We start from the raw sequence: 19,622 nt of genomic DNA, 5'->3' as shown, positions 1-19,622 counted from the left end.
AGAATGTACTTTACCTTTTTTTCTATTTTATTTTGCCTGACAAATTTTAGAATTATCTTGTTTACTTGCCCCCAAAATTTGTTGGCACTTTGATTGGAATTTCCTAAAATGGGTAAATTGATTGCAAGGAAAACAAGAAAATCTTTATTAATTTTAGTCTGTATAGATGAGTTGGTCTCTTCTTTGGTGTTTATCTCTCTGAAAATTTCTTAATCTTTTCAAGTTTTGGATTTTGGTGTTTGTTACTTGAATGCTCAGTTTAATTACATATAATCAATAAGATAGTGATATGATCATTATATATTGTTTAAACTGAATGGTTCCTAATACCTTTTAACATAAAGTCTACTTTAATATATTAATTTTCCTTTTATTCAAATTTTATAGGTTAATTTTTGCCCAGCATGTTTTGAAATGAAACTGTTGACTTGATCTCTTAATAGATTAGGTAGATATCTTAGTATTATAGTTTCTACCTTTGCTTTAATATCTATTATCCTAAACTTTGCCATTTCAAAATGCTTATTTCCATTAAAATATACTATAATTTAGAATAGTCTATTCTCACATTTTAGGGACCCATTTTAAATTCTAATAAGAATTATCTTGAAATGTGTCACAAGCACTGTATCACGTTTAGTGATCTGTAGCAGGGCGTCTCAAAGACTGAGGCTGCGGTCTGTTCATTGCCATGAAGGTCTTCCTTGAAGGCTGTAAATTGGTCCCAATGCAGGGATTCAGTGTTCTTGTGGGTACTTAAAATGGGTACTTAAAGTTTGGCATTCACAAACTAAACTTAACCTGTCGTTGGTCTTAATTGGAGGAGCTAATTCATTCATGTTCACTAGTTTTTCTGAAATGTGTTTCTCCGAACTAGGGTCCCTATCCCCATCTCTGTCTTCTGGGTTCTTTCCCTCCAAGGAAGTGGGCCTGGATTAAGTGTGCTGTAGAATCTTACATCTTTTTTTAAAAAATAAAAAGAGTCGAAATAGAAGGAAATGTGAAAGCTGCTGATTTATACCTATTTTACACTTAAAAAAATTTTCTTCCATTGAAGAAAAGGAATAGAGCTTTTTTTTAGCCTCCTGGTATTTCATCTGCTTTCTAATTTTGTATTAGCAATGATGTCAATTAGTTTGACTCATCAGTAACAGCCTCTCCCTCTCATTAGTATTTTTTATTATTTTAGCTACACTTCAACATTTTTTCATCAATGAATCACCTCTCTTGAATGGTGATTTCTCTTTCTTTAATTTGGATTTGTGTGTGTGTGTGAATCCGCGCACCACCTCCCCCCCACCCCCACCTGCCCCCGAAACCAGGTAATAAAATTACTACATCTTTGGAGACAAATTGCACCCTGATTGGGAATAAAACTTTTATTACAGCCTTTGACCTTGAGGATTCTGTAATATTGCTTCGATGTCATTTGCAGTCAGGAGCTAAATTTGATGAGACGTAACCTACAATGAAAATACAGTTGGGAATGGACACTAGTTCTGTCAAGCATTGAATATGTGAAATTTGTCCTAGAATTTCTAGATGAGGAAGTGACTTATCTCCCTTACAATGTATTATGAGGACCAATTTAGATATGTCATTGCTCCTTTAAAAAGAAATATAAGCATTGTAAGGTTTCAGGTTGATAGGTAAATAGGTAAGCCATAGTACAACGTATAATTATAAAAGAAATAGAAAAATTAACAGGGGGATCAAGGAAGAGTGATGAAGGCCATGGAGATAAGATGATATGGGAATGGGATCCTGAAGGATGATGTCCCAGGGTTGAGTGGTGCTAGACAGGAGAGCATTCTAGGCGGATGAAACAGTCTCTGTAAAATCTCAGCATTGTTGAAGGCCAGGGGAGGGGAGATATTAAAAATGGAGGACTGATTGTGGTGGGTTGATCAGAGTGGTTTGGCCTTGAAACCTTTCATCCTAAATTATTTCACCCTTGGCTCCATCTAGGGGAGCAGTGGTAGGGTATTCTTTGGAAGAGGATGAAAACTGTTTGAACCAGGGATGGGCACCTACCTCAAAAGTGGCTCATCCATAGGTTGACCCAGAATGCTAAGGTAGCCCAGCTGGCATGGCTTAGTGGTTGAGCATTGACCTGTGAACCAAAAGATCATGATTCAATTCCCAGTCAGGGCATATGCCTGGGTTGCAGACTTGATCCCCTGTGGGAGGCAGCCAATCAATGATTCTCTCTTATCACTGACTAGAGGCCTGATGCACGAAATTTATGCAAGAGTAGGCCTTCCTTCCCCTGGCTGCTGGCACCTGGGACCTGGGCTTCCCTCGCAGCTCTGGCTTCCTCTGGAAGGTTGTCTGGAAGGATGTTGGTCTAATTAGCATATTATGCTTTTATTATTATAGATGTTTCTATCACTCTCTCCCTCTTTCTTCCTCTCTGAAATCATTAAAAAAATATAAAAGAAAAAAAAAGAATGCTAAGGTGAGCCTATTAAAATGCTTTAACTCACTAAGGACTATACTGGCTTCCCCATTGATTTAGGAGGGGTGTGTTAAACTACAGCAAAAGGGATCTATGCAGGTCATTAGGGGCGCAGTAGGACATGGCTATTCCCTTGACCTATTCCAATCCTAGGGACTTCAATTCTAGAATATGTATTACCTTGTAGTAAGTTCTGTTTATAAGGCAGGCTGAGTGGGTCTCTTTCTGAAAGTCAAAATGGCTTAACCAACATGTTAGGCCATGGATCGAAGGGATATGGAAGAGAAGTTAATCTGAAAATTTATTCTGAGATAGGTCAAGTAAAAGTGACTTATTATCAACTATCAAAGAGGAATTCCCTAAAGAAGTGGACAAGGGTGCTTTCCTTCTTACCAATCATTATTTTTATTAATATATTTTACAAGACTGCAGTTGAAATAATATTAAATACAAACTTTTTTATACAGAAAGTGTAATAAAGTTAAAATAGTTCCTTGTAATTCATAGCATTATTGCAATGCTTACAAAATTTTTGCATAGAGTGTGCAAGGATTGATGTTATTCAAAACAAAACAAAACTAAGCTCTTTCTTACATCACACCTAAACCCAGAGAAAAAACAAAACAAAACAAAAATAACCCAATGGCTGAACTTAATTGCTTTATGGGAATGGGGTTCCTTTTTCAAAATCTCCAAGCAACTTGGACTTGTATGACCTCATCTGTTAAAAGCACCAGAATCTGGCTTCTCCGGGAATGCATTTAGCGGGCACAGGGATGCATGTCCTCTACCCTTTCTAAAATCTGACCTCCTGAAGAGATCTGTTTCTGCCTCTTTGTGGCCTCAGAAAAAGAGGAAGTTGACTGGGGAGGTAGTTAACATGGAAAATCCACTTTCCCCTCAGCAAAACAAATTAGGTTAATTCTGGTTTGTGGACTCTTTCCTCTCCTTTGCTAGGATCTCCCTCCTCTACCAAGAAACCTGATTTCTGGCTCTGGTGTTGTTAGTTCCATGAAACCCTTTAAAGGTACCCATTCCTGATTTGCCACTGGGACACATTCACCATTGAAAGAAAGCCCCTGAATGACTTACCCTAAAACAAGGTCTCTGGTGTTTTTGAGTTCATCCCTTCACTAAGTTTTATGAGGTTGTGGAGCCAGACAAGCACTACCGTACCCTGCTGGTACCGGGACTGAGTCAGTTGGGAGCAGTGAGAAACTCTGTCCCCAACTCCCCAGTGGATCAGATATGTGCTATTGAGAAAGCACAGAAAAGCAGAATGAGCCCCAATCTCTTTGCTATTTGGCCCCTCAGCTCTGGATGAGGGCAGGTTGACAGCTGAACCTTAACATGGGCACACTGGTTGATACTCTGTTCAGATGGCCCCTTGCTGAGTTAATTCTTCAAAAATGGTTTTAGGTCTTTTAATTCATACAGATCAAACCCTGACCCCTTTGCTTAGAAGATGAAAGTGCCCCAAAGCCACCGAGTTGTAGAGAACTTCAGATGCACTCACCTCCTTTAGTAATTGGAATGCCACTGACCCCATTGCTGAATCCAGGGCACCCAGTGGAAAATGTACAGGTTCAAGGTTAAAGGGTGCCACTGTTTAAACAAGGATTGACAAATGGGTCCCTTTTCCAACTTAGATCAATTGGAAGTGACAGCCTGAGTGCTTTGGTGAGAAGCATACCTTGGGGAGAAGTATGGCTCATTAGTGATGGCTGACAAGGTGTGGGGTGTGGGGCTCAAGCCATTAGCAGAGCCAAAGTGGCCAGGTTGGGTATTGAATGCCTAATGCTAACTGAGTCCTTGCTAGCCCTATATTCTAGTAGGGAAACAGGGACAATGATAGAGATTTCTCTCCCTTCTATTTGATTCTTTACTTGAGTTTTGTTATAAATAAAGGTAGGGAGTATGATAACCAAATGGTGTCAAAGACCTCACCTAAATAAGACACTTGTCTTTTGAACTGAGGAGTAGGGAAGATGATATATGTGTGTAGAAATGCTGACTTATTTAGCCACACACATAGATCATGAAGCATTAAAATTTTCTCTTAAATGTAAGGCTGATAACCCAGGCATCTTCCAGTTTATAAGAACAAGAAGCCTGACTTAACAGGAACCATATACACAGTAAACTAATTTTTTTGGTTCCAGATTCTGATATTAAACAGATTTTCTATATCTTCACCCCAGGAATCTATACTTCAGTACTGGATGCTGTCATAGATGAGAGTTTACAGAAAGAGGGGAGATAAAAGTTTTATAGCTTCATCTACCCAAAGTGGTCTAACTAAAAACTGGTAGCAGACATTTCTCAATGGCCTAAAAAATATTTTGACATGTTGGGGACTTCATAGCTTAGTGGTCTGGAGTTAGAGTCACATTCCAGCTCTGCCATTTTCTAGTTAGTGACTTTGGGCAAGTTTTTTAACCTCCCTAAGCCTCAGTTTCCATATCTGTATATTGGAATGATAATAAAACCTAACTCAAAGGATTATTTTGAGGGTAAAATAGTGAATGCATGTAAAACACTTAAGTACAATGTCTAGCACATAATAAATACTCAATGACTATAAATAAAAAATTAGTATTATAATTGGAGAATATAATCCAGCTCTTGTCATATCTTAGATTAGGTTTTGGGTCCAAGAAGACCTATTCATATTTATGCCAAATTTCTTGGGCGAGATTCTCTTTGGGGAGAAGGTCCAGAACTTTGCTCAGATTCTCAAAATGTTAGAGCCCATGAATTAGATGAATATGGGGAATAAAGAAACACCAAAATCTTCCTTGTCAACAAGTAACTCTTTCCTGCCCTAAGATAGTTCTTTGCTATACTGAACTTATGTAACAACCTAAATGATTAGCTTGGATTTTCTCACATTGTAAAATCGGTGTTCTATCTCATTTCACCAAAATGATCTAAATGCAGAAGTAGGCTGTGAAGACATTGTAAGAAGGATTACTAGATAAGTGTAGGAGTAGGAAGGCAGAGTACATTTTAGGGAAGACAAATGTTTCCTTCTCTCCTCTGGTAAAGAGGGCAGCCTCGTGTTGTCTTATTTTTTTGACCTTAGCTACTGTTCATCGAAGACTTGAAATCCCCTCACTTGCTAGTGAGAGTGTCTGTCTACAGGACTAATGAGGCATTCTGGGACATTACTCTGGCTTCCTATTGTAACAGGAGCATTTGGACACTAAACATACTTCCTGCCTATACAACCTTTGTTTTATTTTGACTGCAAACCTCATGGCAATGGGACTGATAGTACCACATTTGGGGTTGATGTTGAGTTAGCTTGGTTGTAGGTATGTTTAAGACTCTTCATTGATGGATTTGATAACATCACTAACCCTGTTAAGAAATCACACTTTCTATGGCTTCAAGGGCTCGTAGTATTCTTGAATTGCTTTCTCAAAGGAAGATGCTAATTTCCTACTCTGTCAGTAACTATAAAAGGAAAGGGGGTAAAAACAAAAGAAAATCAAGTATGTGAGCATAGGTTACCCCAAAGGGGCTATTTTCTCTTACACTGGCGCTCTAATAATATGTAAAATAAGGACCTCCCAACCATAATTATTTTCCCTTTGCCATTCAGATCTGCCTTGAGAAATTTCAAGGGCTCCATTATGAAGAAAGCTTCTAAGAACCATAGAAATCACATTGCTTTTGAAAGTGCTAATGCGGGTGGTGAGCTATGCTGGCTGAAGCAGCAGGTCTCCAACTGCTTTATCTCTTATCCGTGGTTTAGCTTTGTGAATGAGAAATTCAGAGGCAACTGTATAATTTTAAATTCTGATGACCACAAAGAAAGAAATGCATCTGACATGCCAATGCAGTAGCTTTGACTATTTTAATGGAAATATGTTGGAAATGGGGGAACCTTCCACCAAAGAGAGAGTGATGAAAGACCAAAAGAAAGACATTTTATATTTGAGATAACTATTTTCTACAGTTGTTTCTTTTATTATTACTTCCCTCCCCCCATCTACTACTGGGGCACCGGCTAACATATTATTCTGGGAAGTGCTTTGTTATCTTTCTTGCACCTAAGATTTCCTGGTGCAGGGGAAAGCTAGAAGATGGGTCTTGTTTACAACGTACTCAAATGAGATTTTCACCTTTCACAGAGCCTTAAAAAATAAGAACCAGGTGCTTACATGAATCTATGTATCTCTTTTGTCCAAGCGTTGTGCTATCTTTTGCCTAAAATAAACAAAGGCAAGATATTCTCATTTAGCTGAAGGGCAGGGTTGCCCATTGAATCCTGCTTTGGTTGAATCCAGATAAAATGCTGACGGACTCCTTTAGTGATGCCGATTAGGGTCTGTAAAATGGTGGTTGTTTTCATTAAGAAAAACCCCCCACATTTCCTCCCTGACATGAATACTCATATTACAAAACCTCATTCATACTGATGCTATTTTAACAATATTGAGTAAAGCTGGGATTAGCGATAGGGATGTTGACTGAAGCGACAGGTCTCAGGTAGGAACCTACCCTCCCACACAGAGGCAGATACAGAATTGGAAATAGTCTTCTTTGCACTCCCACTACCTGAAAGAACAAAGACCCAGGGCCTTGGGAACAAAATGAAACTGGAATTAACCTGCTTCAACCCAGCAACAGCTTCATGAAAGAATGGTACAATATTTTTTCTTCCTACATATTTTAAGAAGCTTCTTTCAGTATTTCTAATTTTTATTGGTCTCACCAACCCTTCAGGCCTGGTGTGGCCATAGCATTGTATGCACAATGCAGGTATGAGTAACTGAGGTGGTGATGCCAAAAAGACACGTTAAGTCAAAATACGCTCTGAAGGACCATGGAATGGGCATCTTTTTGAACTATGGGGAGGTGAGGTGGAAGCCTCTAAGTAGAGGTTGTAGAAATAGTCTCTCCAGGGGAGAGATTCTGAATTTAAATCACAGGACCCCTGCTTTATTTATTGCCACATTAGATGCAGACAGGAGGAACCACCTATCTAAGATCTAAGGGAAAAACTCTTGCAAGATCACAGCTTTTCTTTCCTTCCATATTCCTCTAATTCCATCCTCCCTGTTCCCCAGATCATGTGAGCCTGCATTTCTCAGATAAATGGATCATTTAAAAAAAAAAAAAAAACACAGCATAAGGCTAAGCTTTTCTCAGTGGCCAAGTATTTCTATTCTCAAGGATAGATGGACATGTAGGCTTACTCCATGCTGTTGTAAAGTCTCTTTCTGTGCTGCTGTGTCCTACTCGTACCATAAACAACCTCTTCATCAGGGGTCAGCAAGCTTATTCTGTAAAGGCCAATTAGTAACTATTTACTAGCAATGCATTGTGGGCCATGAGATCTCTGGCACAGTTACTCAACCCTGCTGTTACAGTAGGAAATCGGTCATAGACAGCAGGTACATAAATGGATGGATGTGGTTGTGTTACAATAAAACTTTATTTATGAAAACAGGTGATGAGCTGGATTTGGTTTAGGGAACACAGTTTGCTGACCACTGCTCTAGAATTGAACCTCAAGCAATCTCTGGTCCATGGTGGCCGGGCAGACAATGGAAATGATCCAAAGAAAACTGTTGTAAAAGAAATGAAAACCAATGCAAGTTTATAAGATCTAGTCCTTGGGTAACATAATTCAAAAGCCTCATATCAAGTTTCCATCTACGTTGATGCCACCATAGGACTTTTGAAAACCTCCATCACACCTTCATAGTTTCCCAAGACTGTACCTTTATGACTTAGTGAGACCTAAGTGCTAAACCTACTTGGAGATAATTTTTAATTTTTAAAACTCTTCGGAAGAATATGAACATACTAGAACTTCTAGAATATTGAAGATTCATTTGAGTTCTCTGTTATGCCACCTGTTGCTTAATATACAGAAAGGTGTGATTGTCTAGAAGCCATTATATATAAAGATTAGAAAGAATCTCATTTTTTAAAATTAAAGGTTCTCAGATTTTAATGTAAAAAGATATATAATATTTTTTCCAGAATTCAGGTAAAACTTTCTCTCATGACCATGAACAAATATTCTAGTTGAAGGAAGTAGGGAGGGAAAAAAAGTACATTGAAAAACTTAGAATGCATTTTACCACATTCTAGAGTCTGAACAGAAATACATAATGTAATCCATGCCCAATTCCCTGCTCATTACCTCGTATGCTGTGGTCACTTAGCACAAATGAAGATTAGGCTTTTATGTCATGACTGTTCCCTATGGCTGCTTGATGTCTATTCTTGGCAGCTATTATTATTTGTTTTATTTGTGATCTGATTACCTTTAGGATAAACTTTGTGAGTGGGATCATACCGGTCTTTTTTATTGGTATAAAATTCCCAAGGTGCTGACCTCAGCTTCCAGGTGATGAACAAAATCAGAGGAAAGAGTTCAAGAACCTTTTATTTTCTTGTCTTCCACACACTGTGTACTTAAGGTGGCAAAATGCAAGGATGGTCTGTCTGCTTAAGAAAACTTTGTCTTAAGGTATTCCGCCACAAAGGACCTCCTCTTAGCTACTTCTGTTTATCTGAATGATATGGGGTAAATGCTCCCAATCGCCAAGGAGGGCCTTTCCCGGCTGGCCAAGCCCTGTGTGTGGTAACTATAGATTCTGCAGCGTGATCCTATAGGCTATCAACAATACTGATCCAGAGCAACTTGGTAGCTTTTTTTAGTTTTCTTTTTTAGACCCTAGTGTTACAAACTAAGCAATCTCATGATCTGGCCCTTGAACAACCCAATTCTTCTATGTGGGACATTGAGCAAGAGTGACTAGAGGGAGCTGGTGTCTGGAAGCCAGCAGGGCCTTGGTCAGGCTGGGACCACCCCTCCTCCCCCTACTTCTAAGTGACTAAGCAACACACAGCTTGCTTTTACATCCCACATATGCAAACCTTAGCTCAATGCTTAAGTGTCACCTCAAAGATATCCAACTCTTTTTATTTTATTTCCTGTGACAAATCTTACCCTGCTTGTGAAGTCAGAAAAAATTAGGATTTTGCTGAGAAACAAAAAGATGCCATTCAGGCCTACAAATGCTACTTCATTTAGGATGGTGGGGCCACTCCTTGCCAAGTGGCATCCAGGACTGTCTAAGCCAAGTGTGTCTCCATTCTGGGCTCCTCAGAGTCCACATCTGTCAGCCACTTGGCTTGTCAACCGGCTTTAAGATACCCAGTCACTACTAAACCATTCCCCTCCGATCACCCAAAATAAACTACAGGAAATAATAAGATAAATAGGATGTGCTTCTCCTTGCTGAGTGCATTGACTTAAGGCATAGGCACAGTTCCCCCTCTTTGAACAGAGATGGTGTAATCCCCTGTCCCAGCACAAGAGCTGGCCAGGGTGACCCTGGAGCATGAGGATGAAGGTGGAGTGATGGGTGGTAGCTGATGGCGGGAATTAGAATTGTTTCTACGAGTGGGGGAGTGGGTGCTGCTGGGCCCAAGGGGGCACAGTGACTCAGTTTATCTACATATCAGTAAGCCTTTTGTGTGTGTGTGTGTGTGTGTAGTGCTTTAGATCTGTTATTCTTGGAGAAAACATAATGGTGGATTTCCGAATATGACTATCCCTACATTGCAAAAAATATATAAGCTCGAAGTCAGTGGCTCTATCTACCAATCCCAAGAAAATATAAAAATAATTAGGTTACTCTTAGACTTCCATCTCCAAATGGCTCCTCTTGGGGTTGGGGGTCCCACTCTTGTTAATTTTGATTGATCCAATAATTTTGGGTCGGAGTCTATTGACTAAGTCAGAAGTGAGGACAGAACAGATTTTGAGCCATTTCCCCCCTTTTTAAACATAGATGCATCACCATTAACTCTTTGCCTGTAAGGCCATGGAGTAGCTTCCAGCTGACTGAGGAGCAGCTGTTCTCCAATTTTGTGCTGATTTATGACTCCTGTTTTGATGAGGGGGGTTATATGTGAGTTGGAAGGAAGGAAGGAAGAGAGGAGTTGGGTGAGCAGTTTACACTTTGCTAAAATTCTTCCTCCTCATCCATCCAGCGACAAAGGCCCCCAAACATCTGATTGCAGAGGCGGACCAACCATTTGAGTTTCCATGGTCGACTTCTGTGGCATTGCTCCTCCCTAACGTGAGGAGGGAGGAGTCGGCCAGCCTCACTCCAGCTGCAAAAGGAAACCAAGTGTCCATGTTTAATCCCAGGGTCTCAGTGCTGGAGCGTGACTTGGAGATTCCCGCCATCACTGCCCTGAAATGACACTAAAGGAGGTGCGGATGCTGTGTGGTGAGTGTCCGATACGCTGAGTGATTCTGAAGGGTCTGGGGGTGTGAAGCCTGACCAGTGTTTTGATTTTATCCTGTAGGTGGTAGGGTGGAGATGGAAATGACAATATCACAGGGTCACCCGTGGTTCCTTTTGTACTGAAACCTCATTTTATACAGAGGATATATATATTTATTTATATATATATTTATATATATTTATATCCACACACACACAAACACTCATGCTCACTCACCCACGCGCGCACGCACACAAGGTCTTTGATAGGCTTTCTGTGTTCTAGTAAAAATAGCTGGCAGCCCGTGTCTGAAGCCAGAAAAAGGCCTTCGGCTGCCGACAGCGTCCACGGTGGAGAGTCTCTCAAAGGCAGACACTTGTGTTTATCTGACAAGTGGAACCGGTTCCTGCCTGGGACAGGAATAGTCTCCCATTCGCACAGACGCAGAGCTCGAAGACCTTCTGCCTCGTTCCTGTGGGTGTGTAGGATCCGTGAGGCAGCCTAGGTAGTTTGATTTTCGCAGCATCTAACTTAATCTAAAGAGAGTAGATAGGAAGGGAAGAGTTAGAGGCTGTCCTTGACCCTCCTGACATTCAGAAATAGCAGATGCATGTTCAGTTCCACTTGGATCAAATGAGCACGTACTCGGGGTTGAGTATTGCGGGTACCAGGGATGCGGGGATGAATGAGACAGAGTCTCTACCTCACAGAAGCTTATAGTCCAGTGAGACAACATTGCACTGGATGTATATGTATATTAGCATTTTGCAAAAGTCCATCATGTAGAATGTGAATAGAGTTCTAGAGTGAAATGCGTTTGGGAAGGCTAGCTTTAACCATTTTCTTTACTGGGGCACTTCTCAGACCCTCAATACATCTGTGTGTATGGTACATCTTCAAAAATATATAGCATTTTCTGGGCTTAAGTGACTGCTACAACATAACCAATCCCTTCAGTCTGAATTCTAACAGCTGTAAACCATGTACGTGATGCAGTCGCTGCTTTAAGTGTGTGTGGTTTGGAGTTTGTAGCTGTTTGAAGAGACGGTTTTGATAACTGACTGCTCTATCTGACTAGCTCTTTTAAAACAAATACAGTATAGCAAATGCCAAACCAATCAGAAGGCGGGCTGGGCGAACAGTGGCAACTGGAGATGGATCACCTCTAAGTAGCTCCGAAAGGGAGGGTAGAGTTTTGCTTTAATAAAGAAAAGCACATTTTTTTTCCTTCTTTTAAAAATTCTTAAATAGAAACCTTTGCTTATGGACACAGTGAAGGCACTTTAAACAGTCTGCAGCTGAATCATGTTTTCTTTGGGGAGTTGGCTTACATTGCAAAAACATGAGCAACTTATTCTGTCCACCCAAGTGAGATTGTGTTGGGTTAGGAGGATGAATATTTGCAATCTGTCAGGTGGACTGAAGTTTTGGCTTGTTCTGGTTTGGGAAAGCTGTTGGATCTGACTCTCTATACTCAATGAAAGTAGAAACAGGCAACATCAACTTTTAAAAATGACTACCAGTAAATTTTGTTCATCATTAGCCAGATGTGTGTCATATACATCTTAGTTTGCCAGCTACATAAATCGTATTTTTATATGAAAACAGACAGATTTTGGAAATAGCATTCCTCCCTACAGCCATATGTATTATTCTGTACTTGCTATTATCTCAGCACCTTACAAATAATGAGGCATAACTTGAATGTATTGTGGGTTTGGCTTATCGTTGTCCTGGTCGACATATCTGTTCCCCAAATAAAACCTTCAGGTTGGCTCCTTTGGTTCTTACAGCATAGGATCAACTTCAGTGGTACAGGGAGGAACCAACCAGTTTGGGGGAAGGCTGGCTGGTTGCAGCTGCATCTCTCCGGACTCTGTCCTTCTCAGCCCCTACCTCTCCATCTTTGGACTCCAGTCTCAGCTCAGTCCTGCAGGTGGCTTCCATATTGCCGGCTTCTGCATTTATTTCTACTCCTTTTGGGGCCTCCATCACCAGAGACCGGGTTGGGGACTCCAACCTGAAATATATACAAGACTAAGATTAAAGATCCCATTTCAGAATTATTTTTGTGTGTGTGTGTGGAAAATTTCAGAGGATGTTCGATGCTTAGAGCATTGAAGGGGCACTTCAGTATTTGCTCAGGACACTTGTCTAGCTTTGCTTTAAAAACTTGGTCACACCGATGAGGGAGCACAGATCTGGGCTTCACCCTCATTGCATATCACCACGCTAACCCAGAGAAGGGCATATCAGGAAATGTAGTGCCAGCTTAGCTAAGTTGATCAAACACAAATCCACACCACTATGTCATCCTGTTTTTAATGGCTGCTTTGGCTAAAACATTGTGCTCAATGGAATCCATTTTAACTTCTAGTATAGAAACTGAAATAAAATAAGCACCTACTAGAAGGAAGGAGAAACTTGGGATCTTCTATATAGGATCTGCTTTGAAGTCAAGTTACTCTGAAATCCATGCTCCTCATAAATGCAGTAGCTATGCAAATTTTGTGAATGGAACTGCTGAAGTTTTAGAAATCTGTTTGTCTTTATTCTTTTAAAAAATATATTTTTATTGATTTCAGAGAAAGGAAGGAGAGGGAGAGAGGGATAGAAACTTCAATGATGAGCGATTCATTGATTCAGTGCTTCTTGCACGCCCCCTATCTGGGAATCAAACCTCAACCTCCAGTTCATACATTGACAACCACTGAACCACACTGGCCTGGAAAGATCTGTCTGTCTTTAAATAATGAGTTGAAAATCTAAGCAGAATACTCTAGGGTTGTGCTCTATAAAGATTTAAGAAATGGGTTGGATATTGTCATTTGAAGGCCATTTCTTTCAGAAATACAGTGATAGTCTGTCCCTTTTAGAGCAAAGCCATTTTGAAGTTTGCTTTTATGAAAGGCAATCCAGAACATTACAAAACAATCTTTCGAATCAATCCTTCTTTCCCAGAGTGGAACTTGTTGGTTTATTTAATAAACATTTATTATACTAGACCTACAGAGACATAGACCTATAGAGACAGAGAAGTGGCCTCTTTCCAAGTCTGAAAGAGTCGTTAGGAAGTGACTCATTTATCTGGACAACATCTATTGAATTCCTATTCTATGCAAAATGCTGGGGTTACAGTTATAAATAATATAGACCTCCTTGCCCTAATGAGTGTATGTGCTGTTGTGGAAGAGATACATTAAGCAGCTATTGGTTGATGGTGATGAGGATTCCTTGACGAAGAAGTTCAGGGGATTATAAGAGTTTATATAACTGGGGATTGGCTTGTGGGAAAAGCTGAGGTCTGGGAAGGCTTATGATGACATCTGAAGGATAAGGAGGAGTTAACTTGGTGAAAGATGAATGTTCCAAGGAGAGGGAGCAGCATGCATGAAGACTTTTAGGAGAAAAATAGTTATATGGCTTAAAAGGTTGAAAGAAGGTTCATAGAGATTGTGGTAGTAAGAAGAAGAGGTAAGAGATAAGTTAGGCATGGCCTTGCAGAATATGGTGACCCAGTAAAACATTTATAGAGGCTTAAAAAGATAATGGACATGATCTGATGTCCATGTAATTTTGTGTGTCAATCTGACTGGGACACAGGGTGCCCAGGCATTTGGTCAAACATTGCTCTGGGTGTATCTGTGAGGGTATTTTTGGGTGAGAGTAACATTTAAATCAGTGGACTCAGTAAAGTAGATCACCCTCCCTCCCTCATCCAATCAGCTGAAGACCTGATCAGAACGAAGGCTGAGTAAGAAGGAACTTTGCCTGCCTATGTGATCTGGGACATTGGTCTTCTGCTCTCAGACTAGAATTCACCCCACCACCTCTCCTGGATCTCCAGCTTGCTGACTGCAAGTAAGGACTTCTCAGCTTCCATTATCAGGAGAACCAATCCCTTACGATACATCTGCTTATTTATACTGTATTAGTCAGGGTTCTCCAGATATACAAAACAAACAGGGTGTGTGTGTATAATATTAAAAATATATATATATATATATATATATATCTGGCTACAGAGAGGATAAGAAGGGACATGAGAATTGCAAGAAGAGCTAGAAGTCTGTGGTTATCCATGTGGGAGAAGATGTAACTTGTATTTGATGATGGAATTAGAAATGATTCCCAGCATTGTGAGTTTTATAACTGGTATACTGTGTGGGTCAGCCACTAAGGTAGGAAGAGTGTTTGTGGAATACTTAGTGGAGTTTAGATGTGTTGAATTGGAGGTGGCTGAAACATCAGGTGGGAATGTGGATATGCAGGGCTAGAGGTAGAAATGGGGAGGTGTGTTTGGCCATGGCTGGCAGCAGATTCCTATGTTGCTGAGTTATTGACAGTGTGTATACACAACCTCAAAAGGACTATCTAAAACATACTCAGACTCTGGAGTGTCAGCTGACTCGTTTGGGCTGCCGAGACTAGGAATGCACTCAGAGACGGTTGTCTTCGCCAGATCACAATGTAGGTGACATCCTACCAGGGTGACCATTTCCTTTGAAATGTCCTCCCTCTATAGCTAGAGACAGAGCAAGATCCTCACCAGAGTTCCAAAGTGTCCAGATGCTGTTGCCCTCTGAGGTGGTCTCACGGAATATGACAAGGACAAGCTTGGTTGTGTCTCCTAAGCCTGGGGAGATGCTTTTTCTATGCAACCATCATTTCCAGGCGCGTTTCTGCATTCACTTGAAACCTCTCCTTCTCTGCCCAAATTGCATTTCAAGTACCCGTGAAACATGGGGCAGCAAGAGTGTCCCTTTGCTCCGCAGTTACACTAGGAAGTGTCATGAATCAAAAGGATTCACAAAACTTAAAATGCTATCACAAGGTCTGTTTCTAACACTCAGAGAATAATTTATTTGCTGTTGGCATTATCAGTTTGTTCTCTCTGTTTCAAGCTCATTTTTTGTTGAAATTGTTTTTGTTGAAACAGTGATTACTTACCCAGATTTCTCATTTTCATTTCCTTCATCATAAGAATCTACATTAATCACTTCCAAACCTAGACAAGCTTTTAGATCATATTTTGCTCCCATCCTCAGAGAATGGAGACAATAGCTTTTATTACTTTGGGGAACGACCTTCAAAACATCATAAAAAACAAGTAATGTATGTGGTGAGTGAAATAGCAGAGGGTTAGCCAGAAGTCTTTCCTAGGGAGAGCAGAGTCACACTAGCACCAACACCTGGGATTACTGTGTATGTTCTACATTTGAGGGGAAAAAATGAATTAGAAAAAGTTATGATTGAAAGGTAAACAATTTAGAAAAACATGATGGGGGCGTTTGTAAAGTTGACGGTGCTTTAGTCAATTGAAGTAGTTGCTTTCAGCGGGTTCTTGGATTGGCTGAGGCCCATGGCTGGGAAATTTTTATTCAGTTAGAATCACAGGAGGAGCTTTCGAAACTTGGGTCCTGTCCCATATAAATTAAGTCAGAATTCCAGGCCATTTACATTTTCAAAAATTTATCTATATGGTGACGGTTGAAAACCACTGACTTAGTAGTTCTGTGTGTGTTACAGATACACAATTTTTAATACAGAACCTTTACCACTTCACTGGTGGGAATAGAATGGTTATGATATTTTTAATTTTTTTTTTATGAATTTGAGAGCGAGAAACATCAATTTGTTATTTCACTTCTTAACTAATTCATTGGTCGATTCTTGTATGTGCCCTGACCAGGGATTGAACCTGCAACCTTGGTGTATTGAGATGATGCTCTACCCAACTGAGCTAAGGGGCCGACACGTGTGTCATAGGTTCACCATCACTGTTCTAGGGGAAGAGTAACCAAAGCTGTGACCCCAGGAGCTAAGTTAATGTGCTTGATAAAATAAAGACCTGCAGTGCCTACTCTGTAGGTTCATTGTACCAGCGGGGCCACTTGTAATTTTGGGTTGTTGATCTTATGATACTGTGTATATAACCCTTAGCATACCAGTGGGGCTCTACTCATAGAGTGTGTATACTAGTATTTCTCAAATAAGTTCTTCATTGATCTGAAGTTCATTAGCTCTGGTTGAATCTTCAAGAGCTCCGAGTTGAATTCCTATTTCAAGAAAGTACTATATTTTAGTTGTGCTCTTTGATAAACAAATAGTAATGAACCAACCAAGAGCCATGTTGAAAAACCTGATTAGCTTCAGCACAGTGGGCTACTTTGAAGTCATGATGCGATTTTGATGCTGGCCAACGTTCAGAGCACAGTACTGGCTACCAGCATGCCGAATACCGTGGCCCATTTACTTTTCAGTTTGAAAATTCATAATGCTCCCTCTGACCACATCTTCCTGCCAGCTTTGTGACTCTTCCTGTATTTCTGAGTTAGGTGAGAAGTATGACATCATGCCAATTAGGAACCTCAGAGGGAAACCCAGTGTCAAGTGCCGGTGACAGACTTAGATCCACATCTCATCAGTGAGCTTATGTGACGTGCCCTGTGTGGTGGGTGCTTTTCATGTGTATTGTCCCATCTGAGGTTCACTACCAGCCCCACTTGTGAGGGGAGGCAGTGGACAGTTCGAGAGGTTAAGTGTCATGGTGCAGACCATGCGCCTAGAGAGTTACAGATCAAAGCACGGCCTATTGATTCCTAGCGGATTTGCTTTATAATATTTCCTGGTTCTGATAGTTGAAAAGCAGTTCTACATTTTAGGCAGAAATCTCATCCTGTAAGCTGCTATGCCGCCCAGAGTCCCCATAGGTTAGCACTTCAAATTTATAAAGACAAGCATTTGTTTTCAACAGTTTGGTTATCTGGAAACTTCCTTTATCCAGGCAAAAGAGGATCTTCAACAGATTTTTCAGTGATGCAACTTGAGCGACCTTCTTGGCCATCCTGCTGCAACGCCTGCAAGCATTTGTTTTCAACAGTTTGGTTATCTGGAGGCTTCCTTTATCCAGGCGAAAGAGGATCTTCAACAGATTTTTCAGTGATGCGACCCTCTTGGCCATCCTGCTGCAATGCCTCGTAGGTCTAACCTTCCTCTCTGTGTGTCTGTTCCCTTCTCATTCTTCAAGTTTCGCTTAAATGCCACCTATTTCCCTGACCACCCTTTCCATCACCCAGGGACATTCCTTCATGCCACTGAACACAATTTGTCATTATTTGTCTGTTTACTTGTTATTTCTTTCTTCCTCTAGAATAAGGTCTATAAAGGCAGGAAGTCCACTAGATTTATGCCCAGATCAAGATGTTGCCCAGGTAATCAATGAATATTTGTTGAATTAATGTGCCACTTAGATTCTGCTACCTAGCACGGAATACAGTGTTCTTGTTATGTTCTGAGTAAGGTCCAGAACCATAAAACACTCTTCCCTTTCCTTCCTGGTATGATTCTGGACAATTTATTATTGTAGTCTAATTACATTAGAATTGGCAGTCATATTGGCATTATGTCATACTTTTAGACCAAAAAAGAGAAAATATGTCCCTCAGTTTGTGGCCCACTTTGCTAGTAACTACGTCATTCTACATTTGTGTGTCTAGGGCCACCGTTTCCTCCCTTTTAAAAATTGCAATATGAATTTCTTGGGAGGAAATGTAGGATAGTGGTTTAAAGCTTGAACTTTCGAGTCAGGAGTGTGAGTTCAGGCACTTCCAGCTACTGGATGTTTGACCTTGGAAAATTGGACAAGTCTCCTTGAGGCTCAGCTATTTCTCATTGTTCAATAGAGATAACAATACCTCCGTTACAGGACTATCATGAAGCTGGAATGTGGATATGTAGGTGAAGCCCTAGCAGAGTACATTAAATGTGATGGTGAGTGATAGTTTTTATTACTGTATTCATCCAGATACAAATTATGTCACGCCCATTCATCCCTCCCCTGCTTAAACTGGGGTTAGAATGAATGAGTTCCCCCCCCCACTATTTCTAATCCCCTCTGACTTCCTTAACATTTCATCATCCACAAGAGGCATCCTCATTAATGTAGTGGCCACATGACAGACTTTGCAAAAAGCTGGAATGCCAAGAGTAATTTTATTCAAAAAGGTTCAAAGATTAGTGGCCAAAGAAGTCCATTCTTCGTCCAAAAATGTGTTTTGATTGTTATAAGAGTGGCTAAAATGTCAATGACTTTGAGAAGGGACAATCTTGACATTCTCTCTGCATTTGTCAATTACTTTTGCCAGAGTTAAAAACTGATCATATATAAATATGGTGCCTTCGTAGCCTAAGATGGGCTTCTGAATGGTGTTTAGAAGCTGGGGCTTTGTAGCAAATCACGTTTCTCATCATGTACTAGCCAAATTAATTGAGGTTTCCAAGGGACTGCCTATGAAACTATAGAAATGATCATTGCAGTTTCCAGAGGAAACTAGCCCAACTGACATCCTGTCATCTCCAAAGCAATACATTCTTTACACAGAGATTCTTTCTCAAGTGAGCATGGAACTAAATAATTGATTTGAATATCAAAGAAATGATGTACATTTCCACACTAATGATAGTAATAACTCTCAAGCCTTCCCAATAAGAGCTAAAGGTCTCTGACATTTAACGACCCATGCAACTAACCTGATTCCACGTGTACTGGGAGCAGGCTGTCGATTATTTTAATAAAGAATGAAAATTAAATTCACAAATGTTACTTAGATTTTTTCCCTTAAATGAAATCACTAGCTTTGATCTAGTCAATGCAGCTCCATCGGGCAGTGTATTACAGCAGAAGGAGTACTGGACTAGGAGTGGATTCGAATGACCAGGTCTGCCACTAAGTTGTCATGTGTCCATGGGGGCCCATTCTCCTGGTCCTAAAATGTACTTCATTTCAGATTTTGGAATATTAATAGCAAGTGAGTGTACTGCCTGCCATGTGGTTATAATGCAAATGGTCATGATGCCCTCCCTTCATTCTCAATGCTGATGCTCAGTAGACATCCTA

At 40.4% G+C, this 19,622-nt stretch overlaps 1 protein-coding gene across 1 annotated transcript in view; it reads right to left on the bottom strand.

Annotated features, from left to right (window-relative positions):
• Nucleotides 1-7,584: 7,584 nt before the first annotated feature.
• The window catches only part of SGCD (sarcoglycan delta), a 301,109-nt gene continuing 289,071 nt past the window's right edge, over nucleotides 7,585-19,622 (bottom strand). Inside the window, exons 7-8 of the mRNA XM_006766292.2 lie at nucleotides 12,620-12,743; nucleotides 7,585-11,259 (exon numbers count right to left, since the gene is read on the bottom strand). Of these exons, the coding sequence (XP_006766355.1) occupies nucleotides 11,086-11,259; nucleotides 12,620-12,743 (298 nt within the window). The 3' untranslated portion in view covers nucleotides 7,585-11,085. The remainder of the gene's footprint in view (nucleotides 11,260-12,619; nucleotides 12,744-19,622) is intronic.

Source organism: Myotis davidii, unplaced genomic scaffold (genome assembly GCF_000327345.1).
Source record: "Myotis davidii unplaced genomic scaffold, ASM32734v1 scaffold18, whole genome shotgun sequence".
Taxonomy (NCBI): domain Eukaryota; kingdom Metazoa; phylum Chordata; class Mammalia; order Chiroptera; family Vespertilionidae; genus Myotis; species Myotis davidii.
The sequence above is the reverse complement of the archived record's forward strand: the minus strand, read 5'-3'. Positions and strand labels throughout refer to the sequence as shown.